The sequence below is a fragment of the Nematostella vectensis genome, chromosome 9 (genome assembly GCF_932526225.1).
Source record: "Nematostella vectensis chromosome 9, jaNemVect1.1, whole genome shotgun sequence".
Classification (NCBI taxonomy): domain Eukaryota; kingdom Metazoa; phylum Cnidaria; class Anthozoa; order Actiniaria; family Edwardsiidae; genus Nematostella; species Nematostella vectensis.
The window spans coordinates 12154780-12174754 of record NC_064042.1 but is presented as its reverse complement, the minus strand read 5'-3'; the positions used below and the strand labels follow the sequence as shown (position 1 = coordinate 12174754).

The 19975-nt window shown below is 38.2% G+C and overlaps 1 protein-coding gene across 1 annotated transcript; it reads right to left on the bottom strand.

The window, feature by feature from the left end:
• Window positions 1–3338: 3338 nt before the first annotated feature.
• LOC5512383 (leucine-rich repeat and calponin homology domain-containing protein 2) lies at window positions 3339–19560 on the bottom strand. Its single transcript, XM_001632677.3, has 19 exons — window positions 19322–19560; window positions 19093–19237; window positions 17811–17937; window positions 17045–17150; window positions 16530–16666; window positions 16259–16324; window positions 16109–16155; window positions 15858–15957; window positions 15319–15546; window positions 11120–11283; window positions 10415–10519; window positions 10143–10170; window positions 9661–9777; window positions 8854–8919; window positions 8175–8229; window positions 7098–7201; window positions 6043–6180; window positions 5336–5413; window positions 3339–5058 (listed from the first exon to the last, which is right to left on the bottom strand). The coding sequence occupies exons 1-19, from the start codon at window positions 19515–19517 to the stop codon at window positions 4960–4962; spliced, it is 2106 nt and encodes a 701-aa protein (XP_001632727.3). The 5' UTR covers window positions 19518–19560; the 3' UTR covers window positions 3339–4959.
• Window positions 19561–19975: the final 415 nt, after the last annotated feature.

Below are 19975 nucleotides of genomic sequence, written 5' to 3'. Positions count from 1 at the left end.
CAGTCCAGTTACTATTTAAACTAACCTCATTAATAAACTGGTCAAACTGGTTTTAAGGATAGAAGATCGGATGTTGACTTTTGGAAGAACATCAGCTATCGAATAATAAACGACTAAGACTAAACTGCATCGATAGAAATAACAAGATATAAAAGGAAGAGTTTGACTATAGTATTATGCAAAATTAAGGCAATGTAACAGCAGTTAGATTGGGATAAATTTAATCGTTAAACTGTTAATTGTGTCTGGAAAATATAAACTGGTTTTGTCAAACACTAACTACGCATGCCTTGACAAACAATGAGGAGATCCACGTAAAGTAAATAATTGAAATGTTGAATGCGAAGTTAAAATAAATATCTGACGTATCAGAAACAACTTTTGCATAGATTTACAATTCCTTCATAACAGCTAAACAAACTACAAACAAGCTAATAGCTAAAGAAGAACTACAATCCTAGTCAAAACTGTTGAGACAGTAATAGTTGATCGACAGCGTTATTTTTTCCCCCTTCCTCCTAAATGTTAAACACGTTGAACATTTATGCACACTCTGTTAGCATCCCGTCATTATGCACACTCTGTTAGCATCCCGTCTTTATGCACACTCTGTTAGCATCCCGTCTTTATGCACACTCTGTTAGCATCCCGTCTTTATGCACACTCTGTTAGCATCCCGTCTTTATGCACACTCTGTTAGCATCCCGCACACATTGATTTGTGGGGGAGGGGTAGTCAGGGACGCATTGCAAGATTCAAGGGACTCGCGACTGGTGTTATTATTGCGCGCGAAAATGTCTCGACAGGATTTGTCCAGGATTGTTGGTGGTCTGTGGTGAAATCAGGAGATCTATCAACACAAGGTTGAAATGGTTTGTTTAACGCAACTTATTTCGCGGACGTTTCGAGCGCTAGTCCACGAGCTATAGGATAATTTTACTCAGAAATGATGTCTAATGTCTTGTTAGTATTGAATGAAGCACGTATTCTTACCCAGACTGGCTTTATTAATACGCGTTACCTCGTACCACTTTTAAACGATTCGATCCCCAACGGTGCGTTGTTTCCCCTCCCTAGTAGGGCGGTTACAAAACGCCTCGTTTGAAAGTGGTACAGGAAACGCGTAGGTCAAAGTGAAACGTCGAAATGAATCGTCGGCCTGAATCTTCAACTTTTTGTCACTTTTGTATATCATAATCGTACTCGTAACCTGAACCCAACCTTACCTTAATGTCCGGCTCTTTGCAGAACAACTACGTTTCAACATCTTATTCCAATCGTATTGTAAAACCATAGAATCTAGTATGTAACTTAACTCATTTCTATACGTTTTCTGGCCTACTAGCGCTTATAAATATTCCCTGAAGAATCATTATCAGACCCTACTTGCCAATGTACACGGTCCATCGCACGGAACTGTGACTGCCACCACAATTATTTTTTATATTCATTTTATTTCCAATTTGTTTGTTTTGGGGTACGTCCTGCATGGACCCTGTGCCCGTTTACGTATGACCCCCATTGGTCATCTTTGTTGTCTAATAAAGCTATTGAAGACTATTCTAGTAATCAGTAACACTTTTGTGTTTTATGAGGTTTTACACCCAGCCTAAAAAAGCAAATGCAATCCAATTTGTGCATTTGCACCGCACCATTTCTAGCAGCGATCCATGTGTTGGAGGCAAGTCTGTCCGCACTGGACCATCCCCAAGGATCGCTGATAAATATAATGTGATACAAATTCTAATCGGATTGCAGCACCAGAAGATGAACCTACAAGAAGAATGGTCTAGGCTGTAGTGCGACGTTTGGAAAGTGTAAAGCTCAGACTTGTCACAATTCTGGACTAATCGAGCTAGAATTAAACAGCCTCGCCAACTTTCATGGAGCCCCTCCCCCCCACAAACCTGGAGGGAAGATTCTTACCTTTTTTGCCCCAATCAGTGTATATAAATATATAAATTTTAATTATATTAAAAGGTATTTTTTTATGGCAGAAAAATCTTTGTCGTACAGGTCACAACACAAGGTTCGAAACAAATTGCACATGCCCGCTTTATCCCTCAAGATCTAAAGGTCTCTGTCCAATCCGGAGATTTTGTAGGAATTCTTAACAATCCCACAGGTTTCGGCCTTTTTTTATATTTTGGTTGTTTGTAACTCTTTCACAATCAAGACATGGCTAACATGCTTATCCAAGTATGATACAAAGAGAACTTTGGGAAGGAAAAGGGAAAACATAATCATAATACATTTCTTCGCGCTGATATTAACCCATTGACACCTCAACCTACCTTGAGAAGTACCAACAACACAAAAGATTCATAAATGCAAAATAGACACAACAAGTTGAAGATACTCAGGCATAAGTCTAAAGGATAAATGGTCTTGAAGATATGCATCCGACCAAGGTGATAGCAACTACTCTTTAGCCAAATAATAGCTCAGGTTCTTTGACAAATTTCAAATCGAACAAGGAAAAACAGCAGAATCGACCCTCTCAACAAAACTCTTAAAATACCAAACAAGGGAAAGACAACAGCAAACACCGCTCAAGACACAAATATATACCTTTTTTCTGATCCTCCAGGTCCATTTTAATGGCCTCAAAACACAATGTTAATTCCTTGAAGGCTTCTGGAACCATCTTGCTGCAATTACAGATTTTAAAGTAATCTGGGAGATCCATGGAAAAAGCCTCCCACGAGGGGAGGCCCAGTCAACACGTCTCTCCCCACAGTAAGATAGCTTTTTAGACGTCTTTTCACCGCAAAGCCAAACAAATCCAAGTCATAAAGACCCAGCCCAGGAGTGTAAACAATTTTGGTTTCAGAAAAGACAGCATGGCCAACAAAAGAAAAATGTTTATTGTCAAATTTCGAGAATTTTGGAATGTTGTTTAGAATGTCTTTTCTTATCATTTAACAATAACATTGTTTGTGTTACAGTTACTTTTAGGTTTGGCTATAAATTTTCGTAGATTGAATGGACAAACAAGGGGGGAGGGGGTAGTTGTTTTCGGTAAATTCAGCTAAAAAATAGCCAAGAGTCAATGGGTTAATCATGGAAACTTCACCTAAGCTGGTGAAGATAGTGAGATGTCCCATATGGTCAAGTTTTTACTTTTGCGGAATAACAACGGCGAGGTAGAGCAGTCCTTCTTTGGTCACTTCTTTGATCCTAAATCTAATGACAATTGATGCGCTGTTATTTTTTTTCTTTGAAAATAAAACTTGACTCCGATGATATGAGACGGAGCTGAAGAGATCCCTGTGCTATTATTGCAATAACGCTTACAGTATTGTGGAGCACTAATACACAATAAATTACACAATGAATAAATTACACAATTTAATCAGGTATTCGCACTGTGGAGAAATGGTCAAATCTTTTGAAGTAACAATGAGGCCATCCAAAATATACATCCCTCGTTGTATCAAATATTGTCCTACATTTCCTATTTTTTGTTGTTTTATTTAAAAAAATCTTTTCTAATTCTTTTACTTTTTTTCTAATATAAAGTAAGACAACTGTGCGGTTACACAACATCCTTTTTAAATTTTGAAAAGTTGTAGGCCTTTCTCGTTCACCGAGGAGCGAAAGTATTTGGCTCCGATCTTTATTTTTGTATAGGACATTTTTATTAAATTTATTCTGAATAAACGGCGACCAGGATCGACGCTTTATACTAGAGAAATTAATATCATGAATTTCTAAATTGTTTTTACTGCGAATTTCAAAATTCTGATCATGCGATGATATCAAGATTTCCAACATCTTATTCGCCTTCTGGCTTCCGTCATTCAAAATCCTTGACGCGTTTTCATTGGCCAGCACTGAAATGGTTTCCAATCACGCTGACCAATGTAAGCGTCATGTAATTCTGTTAGTCTGAATAAAGGAAGTCAGAAAGCGGTTTAGTAGCTGGAAATTGTTGACGAGAGTTCGTACAAATGAATTAGCGCAATATCTGAACTACCTGTACATCAAGGCTGTGCGATGTGGGGCAGTAATCAGAGTTCGCAAATAACCATTAACTTCTTCTATTACCTTTTCTGTTACCTTTCTTTAGGTTCCGTAATATCTGTTCACCATAGACAGGGTTTGTGAAGGACTATTTACAATAATCTTCCACCATTGTACGCTACCTTGATGGCCTTCTGTAAGTTTAAAGGGATCATTACCTAACAAAGTAGTTGTTAGAAGGGCGTTTTCTTGTCAAAAATGACACCGACAATGGGGGTTGGATGGAACTTTCTTGCTGAATATGATAATGCTTTATAAAAATCGATAAGAACGATTTGTTACTATCGAGAGAGCCTGGTGGATTACTGCTTTTTGCAATTATTTGCTTCAATGGGATTCGATTGGTTTTACAGAGTACAGAGTACATGATCCAAAAAGAGAAGTGGATTGTTTAACAAAATAGATGAGTTGGGAAGACTTTCACCAACACCAACAATATGCAGTAGTACATACTCTTAGGCAACTTCTATGTTCGATTTTTGGAGCTCTAGTTTTTTTCCCTGGAGATACATGGCACTGAGGCAAACCCTTCCTTCTGAGGAATGGGCGTCATTAGCAGCGGCCGCCACGGTAGAAGTTTACTATGGATTATAGTCTGCCCTCAGGACGTTAAAGAAAAGGGGCTGTCTCTGGCCTTGGGTAAAGGGACGAGAGTTTGTCGCTAGCAGTGGCCAATAGGGTGAAGAAGCGCTTTTCATATGGGGCACACTCATTTTACTTCTTTTCCAAGGCGTTCCCCTGTCTTGCTAGCAGCTACATTGTGGATAGTTTGTCTCCAGAAGTCATCGGCTCGATCTAGCAGGACATGAACTGTTACCCAAACTCTTGCACATGGTGTCCTGTGTGTTGATAGCAGTTGTCGGCACGGTTGAACAGGGCTTGCACTGTTGCTCAAAGTGCCCTGTACTGTTGCACATACTTTCCTGTTTGTTGTTAGCAGTTGTCGGCACGGTCGAGCAGCGCTTGTACTGTGGCGCACACTCTCTGGGGGCTTTTTTCTTGTAAGATGTCAGCAGACGAACATAGCAGCTCCTAAAAAGAATGTAAGAACACAGTTAAGGCAAAGGTTGTAGAAGGGTAGAAAGTTGAAGGAACATTTCTCTCGTGATGTTTCAGCGCTTAGCCTCCAAAGCAAACATTGCTAAAGGCACACATTTGTTACTGAACCACAGCAGCAACAAACTTGAACGAGAATTCTTTCCCCAACAGCGTGTATTTGTTTAGCTGTGGCTTTGGACTGGCAAGCTAATTATACGTTAATAGATACTAATAATAACCCCTCGAATCCCTAAAATTAGCATAGACATACCCTGTCTACTCCAAGCTTTTTACAGGCTTCCAGAAAATAGTCTACATTTTTCATACATTTAGTCATCGTCAGCTTGGGCTGTAGATAAACAAGCAAACAATAGAAAATAAGTGAACTGAGAGAGGTTAAAGAGTGTAGCAGAATGAGTCTATGTGACTCTAGGAAGAAAGGTTCAAGTCTATAGCTGAAAGAGAAAATCCCAAACGGACAACAAAGTGGTAGGCCAAAATTATTTAAATGCTCTTAGGCAAAAGGACAGCAGCAGGCAAAAATTAACATGGAAATAAGTAGAAAACATCACTTCTAAAACCTTTGGATTTCAGTAAGAGCACAAATAGGGAAAGAGCATTGTTTCGAGACTACACAAAATTTTAAGTAGATCTGTTTTATTTTCACATTGATAGCTGTATGCTAATACCGTTTGTTTACATGATTATTTCAGCTTTTCGCCGCCATTTGGCAGTTGCTTATCGTGTCGTGAATGATGAAATAAACGTTGCGTTTCTGAAATGGCGTGTTGAGGAATCTCCTTTCTCAGCAAAAACATGACGCCCCCAACCCTCAGAAACATTCGACTTCAGAAAGAGCAGATAGAGGTAACCACTTTTATATCCAAAGGCCCCTCCCCCCTTCAGGAAAACCATGAGGCTTGATGTGGTCTAACTAGAGCTAAGACACAATCTTTCTGAGTCGTACAGTCAACTCACCACACCGGCAGAAGGGATATGGATGCTAGGGATCGTCCCTTTGTACGCACTGTTCACCAGATGACACAGAACGACCCCGTCAGCGAGAGACGCGGGCAGGTCATCTGGGAGAGTCACCTTGAGACGGCTCTCGATCGCCTAGGTAAAAAAAACACCAGTTTCAACACAACAAAAAAGAAAGTTCCATGCAAGACAATAGATGCACCAGTAATGTTAAATAAGATTTAACGCCAAGTTTTACAGCCACATTCCCAGTCCTAGTTAAAAAAAATAAAAGAGCGCAAGTGTTTTCGGAATTTGGAAGTCTTGGCAGAACAACTAATTCCCTGCTAGCAGAGGCCTCTTTTCTCTGTATTTCGCTGGGCTGGCGTTCGCAAGGAAAAGATACCTCTGCCATGGGTCGCAAGTTCGTTTGATCAAACCGCCGTCCACGATCGTGGACGGGAGATCCAGAGCGCATGCTCCGTTCATTAATTACTGGCCACTATTTGAGCCCACAATGACTAGCGCATGCGTGAAGCGTATATCCGCTGTGGGATAATAAGCCCGCATTCGAAACGGCGTCCTCCGTAAAAATATCACGCGACGAATTATAAAAGAAGCCATTCAATGCCTTGTCTTCATTCAGAATTTTCTCTCGTTTGACTAACGAGTCAATCTACCGTTTACAGCTTTTGTATATTCTTCTAGAATTAGCTGATCTAAGTTTACCAAAAAGTTTTGTAACATTTTCTTCGAATCCAACTGTGCGATATTTACATTGAAGAAAATCGCCTGCCTTTTTTTTTTTGAAGAGGAGAACTAACCGGAGTTTGATTCATAATTTGCGACAAAAAATTAGAAAAATTAGTATATTGACGGCTTTGGCGAGATGGTACGGGTTTTGGCACGTCATGCGATCGCTTAGAAACGCTCACGCATGCGCAACGAAAACAGTTTCGGCCCATGGCAGAGGTCTCTTTTCCTTGCGAACTCCAGCCCAGCGAAATACAAAGAAAAGAGGCCTCTGCTAGCAGGGAAAACAACTAATACTCTGAATGAAAATATAAAAATACCTCTCGCAGTTCTTCCAATTTCTCGAATTCTTCCCTGGCACTGTCATACATGCGCTTGATGGTAAAGTTGGGCGTGTCCTGTTGTTGTTGAAGAGCTCTGGGCACTGCAATAGCACAGCTCAAGGTAAGATAGTAGTATATTGGGGACATAAATACTCGACTTTTGCAGAGTTATTTTTGGTGACACCACATCCAAAGGTGTAACAGTATTTGTGGAAAGTGACAGCGACAGTAGAGTGGGCTGTATTTCATCTATTTGGGGTCCTTTAAAAGCGATATAAAAAGTCGGCGTTCGTTTATAACCACCTAGCACCCTTTTAACCATAATTTCGCATTCCAAGCCCTGGCTGGAGACAGACTTTCCTGCTAGCAGAGGCCTCTTTTCTCTGTATTTCGCTGGGCTGGCGTTCGCGAGGAAAAGAGACCTCTACCATGCTAGCAGGGAAGAGACTGACTCCGATCTACTTTTAACAAAGCATCGCTTTTGTGCTAAAAATACTTATCTGGAAAACTTCCCATTAAAAAAACAGAAGAGTTGTACTTGATGACATTATGATCCTTGAGACCTAAATTTATCCAGATGACTGACTGACAGATGTATTGTTACGTGCAACGATGTGGTAAATGATTCGTGAAATGGCTACTAACAAAGCTGCGGCAATGGCCTGCCAATAATGAGAGTGCTACGAGACACTGAAAAGGCATGGACAAAACTATATCACAAATGGGCATGAACATGGCTTGCGTATAAAACTACAAATAAACTGTTAACTGGAAGTTGGTTCACTACGCTTAAAAATACTTGATGATCACTTTTTTAGCTAGATAATTCAAATTTTGAATTGCTTTTTGACTGGGCAAATCATCACGATAAGATTGCACGATTGCATGACATCTGAGTATTGAACAATGAAAAACTTAAGAGGCTGCTCAGAGTTTTAAGGGGATAGGGACAGAGAGGACACGAAAAATGCAGTAAAATGTACGTACCCCCCATCCCAACCCACCATAGCTAGATATAGTTGGAAGTCGTTTGTACACATTTGTATAGACACAGCGTTTTCATGCTCTACTCACGTGATCTGACTTGACTTATGTTGGGTCTTTTGTGGATATTCTGAAAAATGTTCTCCTAGATAAATAAACGGCACACGACATCGTTAGACAAAGAATAACACAATGAGCTTTATTTGGGAGAAGGGAAGAGTATAGTCAAAGCGAATACAGTATAACTGATAACAGAACAAATGGTAAGAAAGTAAGTCTTCCACTAATATCAAAAGAATATATATATGGAGATGACCAGTATTTTCTTAAGGTTTCTGCATTGTGTGCTGACAATATTAAAAATAAACTGCAGTCTGACGGGTTTCGGCAAAATTGAGAGTACTGAAATGGAAAGCTAGTGGGCTGGACTAACTAAACACAAAAAACCCTCGCTTTCTAGTACTAAGAAGTTAAAAATTGAGTTGACTTAAATTTAAGAAGTCTGACGCTGTCGTTCAAGTTAAACAAGAAATAATGACTGAACATCAGGGAAAAGTCAAATAGGAGTGATGCTAAGTTCTAGTAAACGAGAAATTCTTGTTATCGAAGACTTCTTTCTGGTTGGGTTTGGTAAGATTTATGATGTGACGGTCAAAATCGCCACAGACACCAAGCTGCCTCGCAGTTCGCCTCAAAATACTAGAAACCCGGTAAGTACCCCAGAGACGAGGCTGGGATTCTACTGTATTCCTGATTAAGATGCCCTTACCTCCCAGGAGTCCCTGTCTGCCTTCCCTCGGTCATCTTCACGTACGGCGACACCTTTTCTTGCAGCCTGAGACAAGATGATATCAATCCAATGAGGCTGTAAGCAGAATATAGCGCGAGGCACGCTTCCGCAGCCGCCAATTCAATGTTTTATAAAAAAGTCAAGCTGAGTCTGCAAAACGCACGTTTCGATTAACCCGAACTTTATAAGAAGGGAGATTTCGACGTTTTATGATCACAAAAGCATCCATCATATCAGAAAGCACGTTTCTCAAATCCATATTGGCTGACTACACAAAACTTTCAAGGTGGCCACGGTAGCGTGTGTGAAATAGTACGTTTCTCACATCCTTATTAGCTTACAAAACTGTGAAGGTGGACAAGGTAGCGTGTGACGTATCAAATAGTATGTTTCTCACATCCTTATTAGCTTACAAAACTGTGAAGGTGGACAAGGTAGCGTGTGACGTATCAAATAGTATGTTTCTCACATCCTTATTAGCTTACAAAACTGTGAAGGTGAACAAGGTAGCGTGTGACGTATCAAATAGTATATTTCTCACATCCTTATTGCCCTATTTTACAAAACTGTTAAGGTGGACAAGGTAGCCGTATCGTATCAGATAGCAGGTTTCTCGCATCCTCATTGGCTTCACAAAACTGTCAAGGTGCCCACGGTAGCGTGCGTCGTATCAAATATCACGTCTCTCGCATCCTCATTAGCTTACTTCACAAAACTGCCAATAGGTGGCCACAATAGCGCGCGTTACACTGTATCAAAAAAAGGGATCAAGTATTGAAAACGTACGCTTTCCTTGTGCTTCTGCTTGGACTTGAGCCTCTCTTCTTCAAGTCGCTGTCTGGACAGCTGTGCTTCTCGTCTGCTCTGTATCATTAAAGCCTCCCTAGCTCGCATTTCCTCCTCCTACAATCATTCCAAACAATACACATCGATGCCTCCCTATTATAGCTCACACCTCCTTCCTACAAGGCGCGCAAAACACGTTAATGACTCTCTAGCTCGCATTTCCTGCTCCTACAGTCCCACCATCAGTACCATACACCTCATTGCCTCCCTAGCTCACATCTGAGCAATACCAGAGCAAAATATAGATAACTTATTTGCTTCAACTAAAAACTAAGGCAAATAAAGGCGCAATTTATAAAAATTATCTGCTTAATCAAGGTTATAAATCTGCTGCTAAAACTGCATATTTGAGGTTCTGTTTTAGATGTAAAAAGAAAGACATGCGAGTAAGTCATTGGGGCTTATGCGAAGGTCTTCATTACCTGTCTTCCTGGATACCCTTCTTCCATCCTGCAACGGACCAGATAATCTGTTAACTGGCCATGCTGTTTTATAATTATTTATATAAAATAGTAATAAATTAACCTAATTATAAAAGTGTTATAATTAATTGTTATATTAACATTAGTATATAATACTCAAGTACTGTAGCACCCTTAAGACCATAGTTCCTTGGCTATATCTCGAAATATGAGTGTGAAGAATAGAATAAGCTCACGATATGTTTTTTTAGTTTCCATACAATTAATCTCACCTGAGTGAGGAAGCACGTGGTTTTGTAGAGGTCCTTGATTGTCTTGGGGGAAGTTCGGGTGGTCGATCAGACATGGAGCGACTTGTACCCGAGTTTCGCCTTAGACTGAAAGATGGATGAACTTAGGTTTACGGCACTTAACATACAAACAAATTGATAAAAAATAACAACAACAAACATTGTTGAATCCTCAAATCCCTAGGCAGGGCTTCTGGAATTACGCGCTTGTACGGAAGCGCGTAATTTGGCTTTTTCCGCGTAATCCGCGTAATCCACAAATTTCCGCGTAATTTGGCTAAATTTTGAAAGACAAAACATTGCACAGCTGATTTTTTCTTTTAGAGTTCTTACCTCTATTTCTCATAAAAAAGAGATATATTTTTTCGTAAATAACTGAATTTCGAAAACAATAAAAACGACTAGGCGTTCTTTGCTAAATCGCGTAGGCCTAGGGCTAATTATAAAATACCTTTTTTAATTGGCTGGTTGCTAGGAGCCAATGAAAACTTGCCTAAGATATTTTCACGCAAAAAATTAACCTTTTCAAGTTATTTCGTGCTTTCCTTCGGTACAAAATGTAGTTTGGGCGTAACACGCGTAATTTAGCGCGTAATTTAGCAAAAAATCCCGCGTAATTCCGAGTTTTTTCCGCGTAATTCCAGAAGCCCTGCCTAGGGCAAAAAGAACTACGCAATAGAATCCAACCTTCTGTCACCAACTCCATTTGCTGTCTCTGAACGCCGTCTAGTGTCCTGCATTAGCTCTTGTTGGTCTCTCTGTAGCTTTCTGGCAGCTCGACGTCTCTCTTCTATAGCTGTCTCCTCTTCCTCCCTCCTCTTCCGCTCCTCCATTTCAATCGAAAGAAATTCCTAACCGTGAACACATATCAATATGGCTCTAGCAAATGAGCATAAATTTTGAGGTAACAATTATGAGAATATGTATCATGAGAAACTTATTGGGTAAGATGGTCATTGATATCTATAACCTTTTTTTTTCCTCTACAAACTTAAAGTTCTGACACTCTAAAAAGGGAGACCATGTAAATAAGTGTTTCTAATCATGCCTCCTAAAGGAAAATCAGTTTATTTACCAAAAATTCTAGATTTATGAAAGAAGAAATTTAGGAAAACAAAGCTAGTTCAGAGGTATAAGGGATATACATTTTTTTTTATAATTTCTTTTAATTTAATCTTCCACCCTTTCTTATGTAAAAGCAACATATTCTGGGTAATAGTTTTTCAAATATTGAGTAATCAAGGGAAGCTTTGATTAATCCAGACCATCGCAAGCCTCATGATGAAACCATTCAAACCACAGAGTTGAGCTCCTTGCACCAAGCCACCACAGTGTAATGGGCAGCATTTTGTCAGTTCCTACCAAGCCACTTTTAATTGACATCCGAAAGTTTCGTATTTCAATTAGACTGTTCAACAACATGCTTCTGGGTGGGCACACAGTTCTGGTATCAGTAATAAACACTAGATATTGTATCATGGCCTAAAGCATAAAACCAAGGTTGTCTGTTCGGTGATCAGAATGGCAAAACATAATTAATAATAATAAAATATGATATGACAGTCTATTACTGCAGCTGGCTTTAGTTAGCAGATGGCTTGAAGTTTTCAACTAAAGCCCCCTATTTCTGAGGTAAGAAATTAAAATAACTTTTCTCTCTTGTAGTTTATTAGAGATTTGTGCAGAATGAGTGAAATAATAAGCACGAGAATGACAATGATTCAGACCAGATCGTCTCTTTATTTCCACCTTTTTAAGTCTTACAATATATCATGTCATCTACTAAATTTCTTCTTATAAAACCTTGTAATAAAACGATCCATAATAAGCACATAAATATAGCTCTTACACACTTTACTTAATGATTAATAGAAACTCCACTTACAAGGGGCTCAGATAACCATTAAAAGTCGTGTTAACTTTATGAATATTTCATCAAGAACCCTTCAATAAATTAGAATAAATACAGCATGCTCATAAACAGAGTCATATCCTTTGAAATCTATATCTATAAACAACAAATTTAATAAATACCTCTGAATAAAGCTTAAATAAACATCTTATCTAGTGAAAATATTATGTTCTTGTCATGATTAATAAATTTATTATAAAAATACTGGTTAATGATAAGTTATCAAAATCAATTTTTTTATAAAATCAAGTTAATGAAAAATCTATAAGTGTATTTTTTTTTTAATAATGTTATATTAGTTTAACAATCCATAATAACAATCCTAACACTTTGATCATTGAAGTTATCTCCTCACTATAAAGCCCTGGTATCTTGAATGATAATTAAAGTAATAATAGAAGTACTGTAGCCAAGATGAGGGGGGTTGGTGGGTCTGCTGTAGACCCCCTCCCCACACTTCACTGGGAGGCATACCTGCCAACTCTCCTGGTTTTCACAGAAGACTCCCGGTTTTTAGCCTTCATCACCCGGGAAAAATTGAAACTTTCTATATATTTACTGTAATCTCCCGGGAATTTCTTATACAGTTCCCTCAAGAATTTCTTATACACTTCTTGTATTTGAAGCACAATCTCCCGGTTTTTGCGCTTTCAAGGTTGGCAAGTACGCTTGGAGGTCCGATAGAAGATAAAAAATGGCACACTAAATTGACAAACAATCCACCTGAATCAGAATCCTGACTACAGACTACCTACTGCCAATCTAATTTTGCAGACAATGGCATTTCACATTAATAAAACCACATCATAACAGCTGGTAAGTAGATTCATGTCCTACAAGATTAGTTTGTGGATAAAGATTTCATCCTATCATTAGGAACCAATGAAGAAACCATTGTGCAGAGTTGGATGTTTAGGTTAATATATTGAACGATTATCATGCAGCCAAGCCCAGATTTGCCATTTCATTTAAGTTTTTATTTTTGGTGTGCATCTTTTCAACCCAAATTGAAATTTCTCCATACTAAAGCCAAAACATGTAGATCACATGATTAAAATTGAAATAATGATATTTTGACTGCTGTTAGCAGATAAAGCCATCAACAGAGACCATATTATTTTGGTTAAGAGAATTTTATGTGTCAAATTTGGGTGTGTAAAGATTAGTTAAAGTTTTATAACAGATCAGCTCATGCAGGGTATATCCAATACAATGTATAGCAGATGACGACAAAAATTAATGATCGTATAACTGTGCCTCTGTCAATGACTACATAAACCAGCAGAAAAACCACAGCAATCAATGTTCTATGGTCTAAACTCTGGCTGCCCTTGCATGAACTCATCTGAAACAAAACCAGAACGCAAGGGTTACTCTGTGCTTAGCATTTTTTTTAGTCCTGCCAAAGAACAAATCACCCAAAGCTAGACACAGTTATTTGTATGAAAACTAAAAATGAAATGGCTAACTTCTCTCATGTCACAAACTTGTTATGAGAAAAAAACTCTGGCAATTTCCTTTGGTTATAGCATATTCATTTCAGAATAATGGCAAAAATATTGTCCTACAAACAACTTTCCTCAATCAAAAGTTCATCCTTAATTTTTCAATGTAACGTAGAAGCACTCCAGCTCAAAAAACGAAATATTCAATAAATGAAATTATAATATGTTATGTTGTGTGGTGTTAATTACATTAAGGTTTAAGACAGCTAAAGCTTCAAGTGATTACAGCCTAAGAAATTGTTAGATTACATAATCTACAGTAAATTAACCTCCCCCCCATGATTTGCAATACCATGCTATAATTGTGAAGAAGTAGCCTTTTTTTAATAGCGTAATGTACTAATACCATGGATCAAGTTTTGAGAATTGAATTAAAAGATAAAATCATTTTTTTTCAAGTGCTTCCTTTGACTTCAGATTTCAGAGGTGGAAAAAAAAGAGAACAAAATGGCACCTACCATGTCCACTGATAAATGAATGATTAAATGACAGCATATGGCCACAAAGAGCATGCGTGGGATGCTGTTGATGCCATAATTATGAATGATGATGATGATCATAAGGGAAAACTGCTGCCTCCTATAAAAGGCACTATAGAGCAAGTTGTACTGTTAAGATTATATACAGTACACCACATGACACCCTTTCTGTCAATGACATGGACCTGTAAAAATTTCTTTTTAACACCAACTCTGTAATACTGTAGAACCAGCTTTCCTTAGCAACCATACAGTAGATAACTGAGCCACATATTGGATAAACTGCCTTGTTTTTAGGTATTTAGTGACTAGCACAATGCAGTGCAATACCTAGGGTTTATAGAGGTAGTTAGGTAGATTTATGAAAAAAAGCTATAAATAATCCAGATGATTTGTGAATGAGGAAATGACACTTTTGCAGGCATCAAGAAGGAAATGCTCAGAAAAAGGGACTATAAAATCCCCAAGCTATATGTTAACTGATTTCTAAGCCAATCAGATTATACAGTACAAAAATTTAGATCAATTGCAGTGTTCTTGTCTAAATTAGAACGAACAGAAGGACAAGTATTTGTTTGGCTATTGTCAGCAACAAAGGAAAACAAAAAAGAAAGTTCATTCTTTTGTTTGTTCTTTTAACATGGCTGTACTAAAACCCACATTGTCACCAGTTTACTTCTGAAGGTCCAATGAAAACCTCAACCATTAAAATATGATAGATCTATTACAATCTGTGTTAGTTAACAAGCCATCCGCTCTAAATTATGAATCAAATCCTCAAAAAAATTCCCAATGGACACACCGCTAACAATTTTGAAATATGCTTTGGGCTTTCCGTTAATCATCAGAGATTGTTACGTAATCGACTGGAGGTAAACTGGAATTTAACAGAAACTAAAGGTTATAGTAACAAATATTCCAACTCAAAGGGATATAAGATAGATGTATAACAAGTACATAGCTGACAACATAACAAAGACATGCTCTTACCTTTTCTAGTGCTTCCCCTTCATCCATTTCGCCATCAGGTTGGCTGCCAGCCTCATGACCTTCTACATGATCTCTAGTATCAGCTATGATGAGCTGATGAGCTCTTTCTATCTCTTTCTGGATCTCCCTTCTCTTTTCCTCAGTCTCAAATACATTAGTCAGGGGAGGTCTTGTGCGGTCTCGTTCGCGTAAGGAGCTTGGACGATATACAGCAGGTTTATCATCAACCTAGTACAAATAAATGGGTATCCATAAAAAACATCTTAAATTTATTTTTCTTGTCTTTCATTTTGCAAGGCATTATTTCTTTAGATTTGGGCTCGCTCCTTTTTTTTGGCTAAATCACCCCGCCATGAAATATGTCTGTCTCTTAGTTACGGAGTGTCAAACCTACAAAATAACAATAGTAATAATAACAATAACAAAGCAAGGGAGGGGGCATTTTTAAAGGAGCTTTAAATTCTACCACTTCATACCTTTTATTAAACTATTTGGTGTAGGGTTCAATAAGTGATGACCTTTTTTACACTGTATTTTACCTGGGTTATATGAATGTTGGAGCCACTCATATCCAATGAATGGGCCCTCCGTACTTTGTCAACAGTTGGGTACTCGCGTTCCAAGAATTCTTCTTTCATGCTAGATGGTAAAATATTAAAAGAAATAATTTTTAGTGTTTTGATGATCATGAAAAAGCTACTCAAAGGTGCTAGACAGAAATATCAATAAACTGCTAAAATATATGACCTTGAACTAACCAAAGGCCACCACCACCTTGTGTGTACAATACCTTAGAGTTGATCTCATGCCATAAGGCCTGCGATCCAGTCCCCGTCTCTGAGTGCAGACCAATATAATTTTCTCAGTAAGAGTGATGCAATAAGGCAACATTTTATTAAAATAATGAAAAAAAAATAGAACAACAAACACTATAACTTACCTTCTCTTGTTGATGAGCTGCTATGCTTAAATACTTAAAAATGTGTAATCTGCCTTTTATACAAACCTGGAAAAGTAAACAAAAACTTTAGAAAAGAATTCAGTAAAAAATATTTTGGGGAGTTATCACCATAACTTGCTGCTGAATTATAAGGGCAAAGACACAATGTGTTCCAGTTAAAAGCATGTAAGGTGCACTACACTTCCCAGACAGTTGTCTGAGAACTCAACTTGACTCACATTGGAACCATATATTTGACCCTGGTACTTACTTGTGCTGGTGGTGATGTGAGAGGATTATGGGATAGCTCCAGACATGACAGTGTTGTGATGAGGCGATATGCAGGCGGAATCACTGATACTTTATTACAGGAGAAATCTAATCTGACAAGCTTTAACTTGCTCAATTCTAGAAATGATAGATAACAAAATGTTTTCAGTTATCTGAGGGTGTATGTTGAAGAGAAGGGGATTTAGGTAACCAGAAATATGCAAGTCGGCAGAGATAGATGAGGGGGGGGGGGGGGGGGGGGGGAAGGGGCAAGACAGATATTTTCAAAAGAGAAAAGAAGGTGTAGCTTTTCTGAATCCCTGAACCTCCTAGCTAATGCTTTGGATATTGTGGTAGATAATAATGGTACCACAGCATTAAGCTGCCACCTGTTAAAAGGTTACCCTTTTTAAATCTACTTCTCAAGACTTAAAACAATGGGCACACAAACACTTGGCTCTGCACCAGTGGCCCCTTTATACAAAAGGAGTCTAGAAAACTTTAAGTTTCACTTACCATCTGGCAAGGATTGAAGTTGATTTCTCCTAACATTTAATTCCTTTAAAGATATCATTTCTCCCATGCTACTAGGGAGATGGGGAAGCTCATTGCAGCTCAAATCCTGCAGAAATAACAACAAAAGACAATGATTTAACAACAAGGAAAACCAGTACAATGATATCAGTACCAAAAACAGCACTAATATGTATCATCAGAGATTCCCCCATAAAAAGGTACATGAAGTGAAGTTGACATCAATCTCACTCTTGCCAGTTTTGGTTTGTTCAGATAAAGTAGTTTTTTGCATTGTATTTTAAATGGAGCATTGTCAAAAATGAAAAATAAAATAAAAAACTGGTCAGGAAAGAACATTCTTGAAAACATGACAGGGGTTTCATAACGTTTTAGAGTAGGCAGTGGAAATTGATAAGTAGGGGGTGGAAGTTTTTTAGTTCAAATAAAACATTAATAGACTTTTTTTAAAGTAGCCAGTGTTCAGAAAATAGTAGCTGGCGGTTCTGCCGGCCGCCGGGCCTAAATTAGACACCTGCATGATAGCATATATCAAAGATATCGTCACTCCATATCATTAATAAGATTCAAACTGTGAGGATTTGTTTTAGGAGGCACGAGCTTACTGCTACTCCATAAAACAGACACAAGCTCTCTGTTTTATTACCAGCACAAGTGGTCTTTGAAATAGGTGCAAAATGAGGAGTGAGCATTCCATGTGTTGGGCAAAAGCTTTCCATCATTGAGATGTCATTAAGCAACTACTTACTAAGTCTTGTAATAATGTCAAATATCCTATCTCTATTGGTAGGGTTGTCAACTTGTTGTTGCTAAGGTTCAAGACACGCAGAGGAAGTTGGCCCAGTGTTACAGGAAGGCTGCAGATTTGATTCCTCCTAAAAGAAAAATGAACCATAATTACTTTATGCACGAATAAATCATTACGAAACAGTTATAATCATTTTTTTCAGTTTACAAACAAAAAATTATAATCTTGGAAGTTATGTGCTCTGGGCTTTTCGCTATAGCATGCAACCATGCCTGATTGATTGAATACTGGATAATCAAGCCCAATTAAACAAATTCTTTTTAATAAAACAAAATTGAATTCCATATAATTGGAAGTTCTGATCTTGGTTAACATTGATACTGTGTACTAATAGTCAAATAAAGAATGATTTGTAATTCTATTGATTCATCTAATTGACCAAGAGATAAAGTAAGATGAAAACATAATTCTTAAAAACTGATATGTGAGAAAGAGTTCAATGTTATGGCTGTCGGGAGAATTTAGACATGATTGATATTTAATCTCACGGAAGATGAATGATTTAACAAGTCAAATTATGTTTGATGTTATAAATAAAATACAAGATTTGAAATTTCCATCAATGAGACAAACTCCCCCACTGAAAATCCCGGAAAATAGGGATAAAACAAAAGAGAAACCCTTTTTCCAGAGTAAACATTTAAAAATAAATAGCCGACTTTCTAAAATCCATCCTGCTAAATCATTTAGTAAATGCAAAAATAGAAAAAGAGGACGTATTCTACGACATGTTTTCGCGAAATCCTGTCAGTTGCTTTATTTTGGTGGTAGCTGGATTTGTTTATTAATACAAGGGGGTAAAATATCGATAAAGAATGCAGAAACGGTTATCCACAGTTGTCAAATAATAATAACTGAGATACCGTGGTGTGTTTATGACAGGGAAATGCTGCATTCCAACACAACGAATGACCACAAGTCGATACAAACTAAACATCTAGATTTTTAAAATGGATCTTACGGTAAATAAACTGCGGGAATGAATGAAGTAAATAACAATAACACGGAAAGGATTAAAACTAGTTTAGTGGTGGCATGTAGGAATGACTAAGGTATCTGATGAAGCGCATCAAAACAAAACTGATATTAGGAGTGCGACATGGACTCGTCTATAACCACAATGTAAAAAAACATCTATGAGCCACACAAATTAAAATAGGACAGACTCTAGGCACTAGATACAACACATTAATTCAAATAAACTTTCCATGGTTAAACTCACCGTAAATTTAAGACAGATAGCCATTTCAGCCTGTTTAAGCAGTCCGGGAGATTCCGAATTGAGTTATGATATAAATTGAGTTTTTCTAGCATTACAAAGTCACATATTTCCACGGGAAAATCAGTGAATCTGTTCTTCGATAGATCTGAAAAGTAACAAGCATGTTTAAGTTTTTAAATCGAGTGTACTTTGAGGTTTAATAAAGAGGAGTCGGTCTGCTTGACTTTACCAGCTTCTATCACATCAATAAGTTCACAGTCGTCGGCAACATCGGGGAAATCGCGGAGGCCTTTGCCATTAAGAAGCAGTGTTCCTGTCTCTTCGGCCTCCTCAAAGCACCTCTCGCTGCTTTTGTTAGCCGCTGCCATGGCTGGGTTTAGATGCATTATGCTGTTTGAGTGAAGGAAAGGACGACCATCCCGCATAAACTGGAGGCCATTTTGACCCAAAGAGAAAATGGTCACTGCGCATGCGCTGAGCTATTTGCCCAAGATGCTCAGCGCTGCTAGTGCAGGAACCTTCGGGGATCCCGGGATGCTACGAAGCTAGGTACTTGGTGGGCAGTCACATATAGTATATTCTTAAACTTTTCGCACACGCTTTCCAATCGCCTTTACGCGCCCCGTTTTCTATAAACTAACCACTGGGTGCCACAAATATACCAATTTAATATGGTAGGACCAAATACAAGAGCAGGAGGAACAGACTTTTGCGTTAGGCTCCAAGCAACAAAATTCCTTTAATTTCTGCTGAAATGTGCTTTTTGCGACGAGCTTCTCTGTGTTTACTTAGATCTCGGTCAAGTTACGTTGCGTAATTTCAGCTAATAAAACCCGCGAGTCACCCGTGGCGCGAACAGCCTCTGACACACTCGCCGAAACGT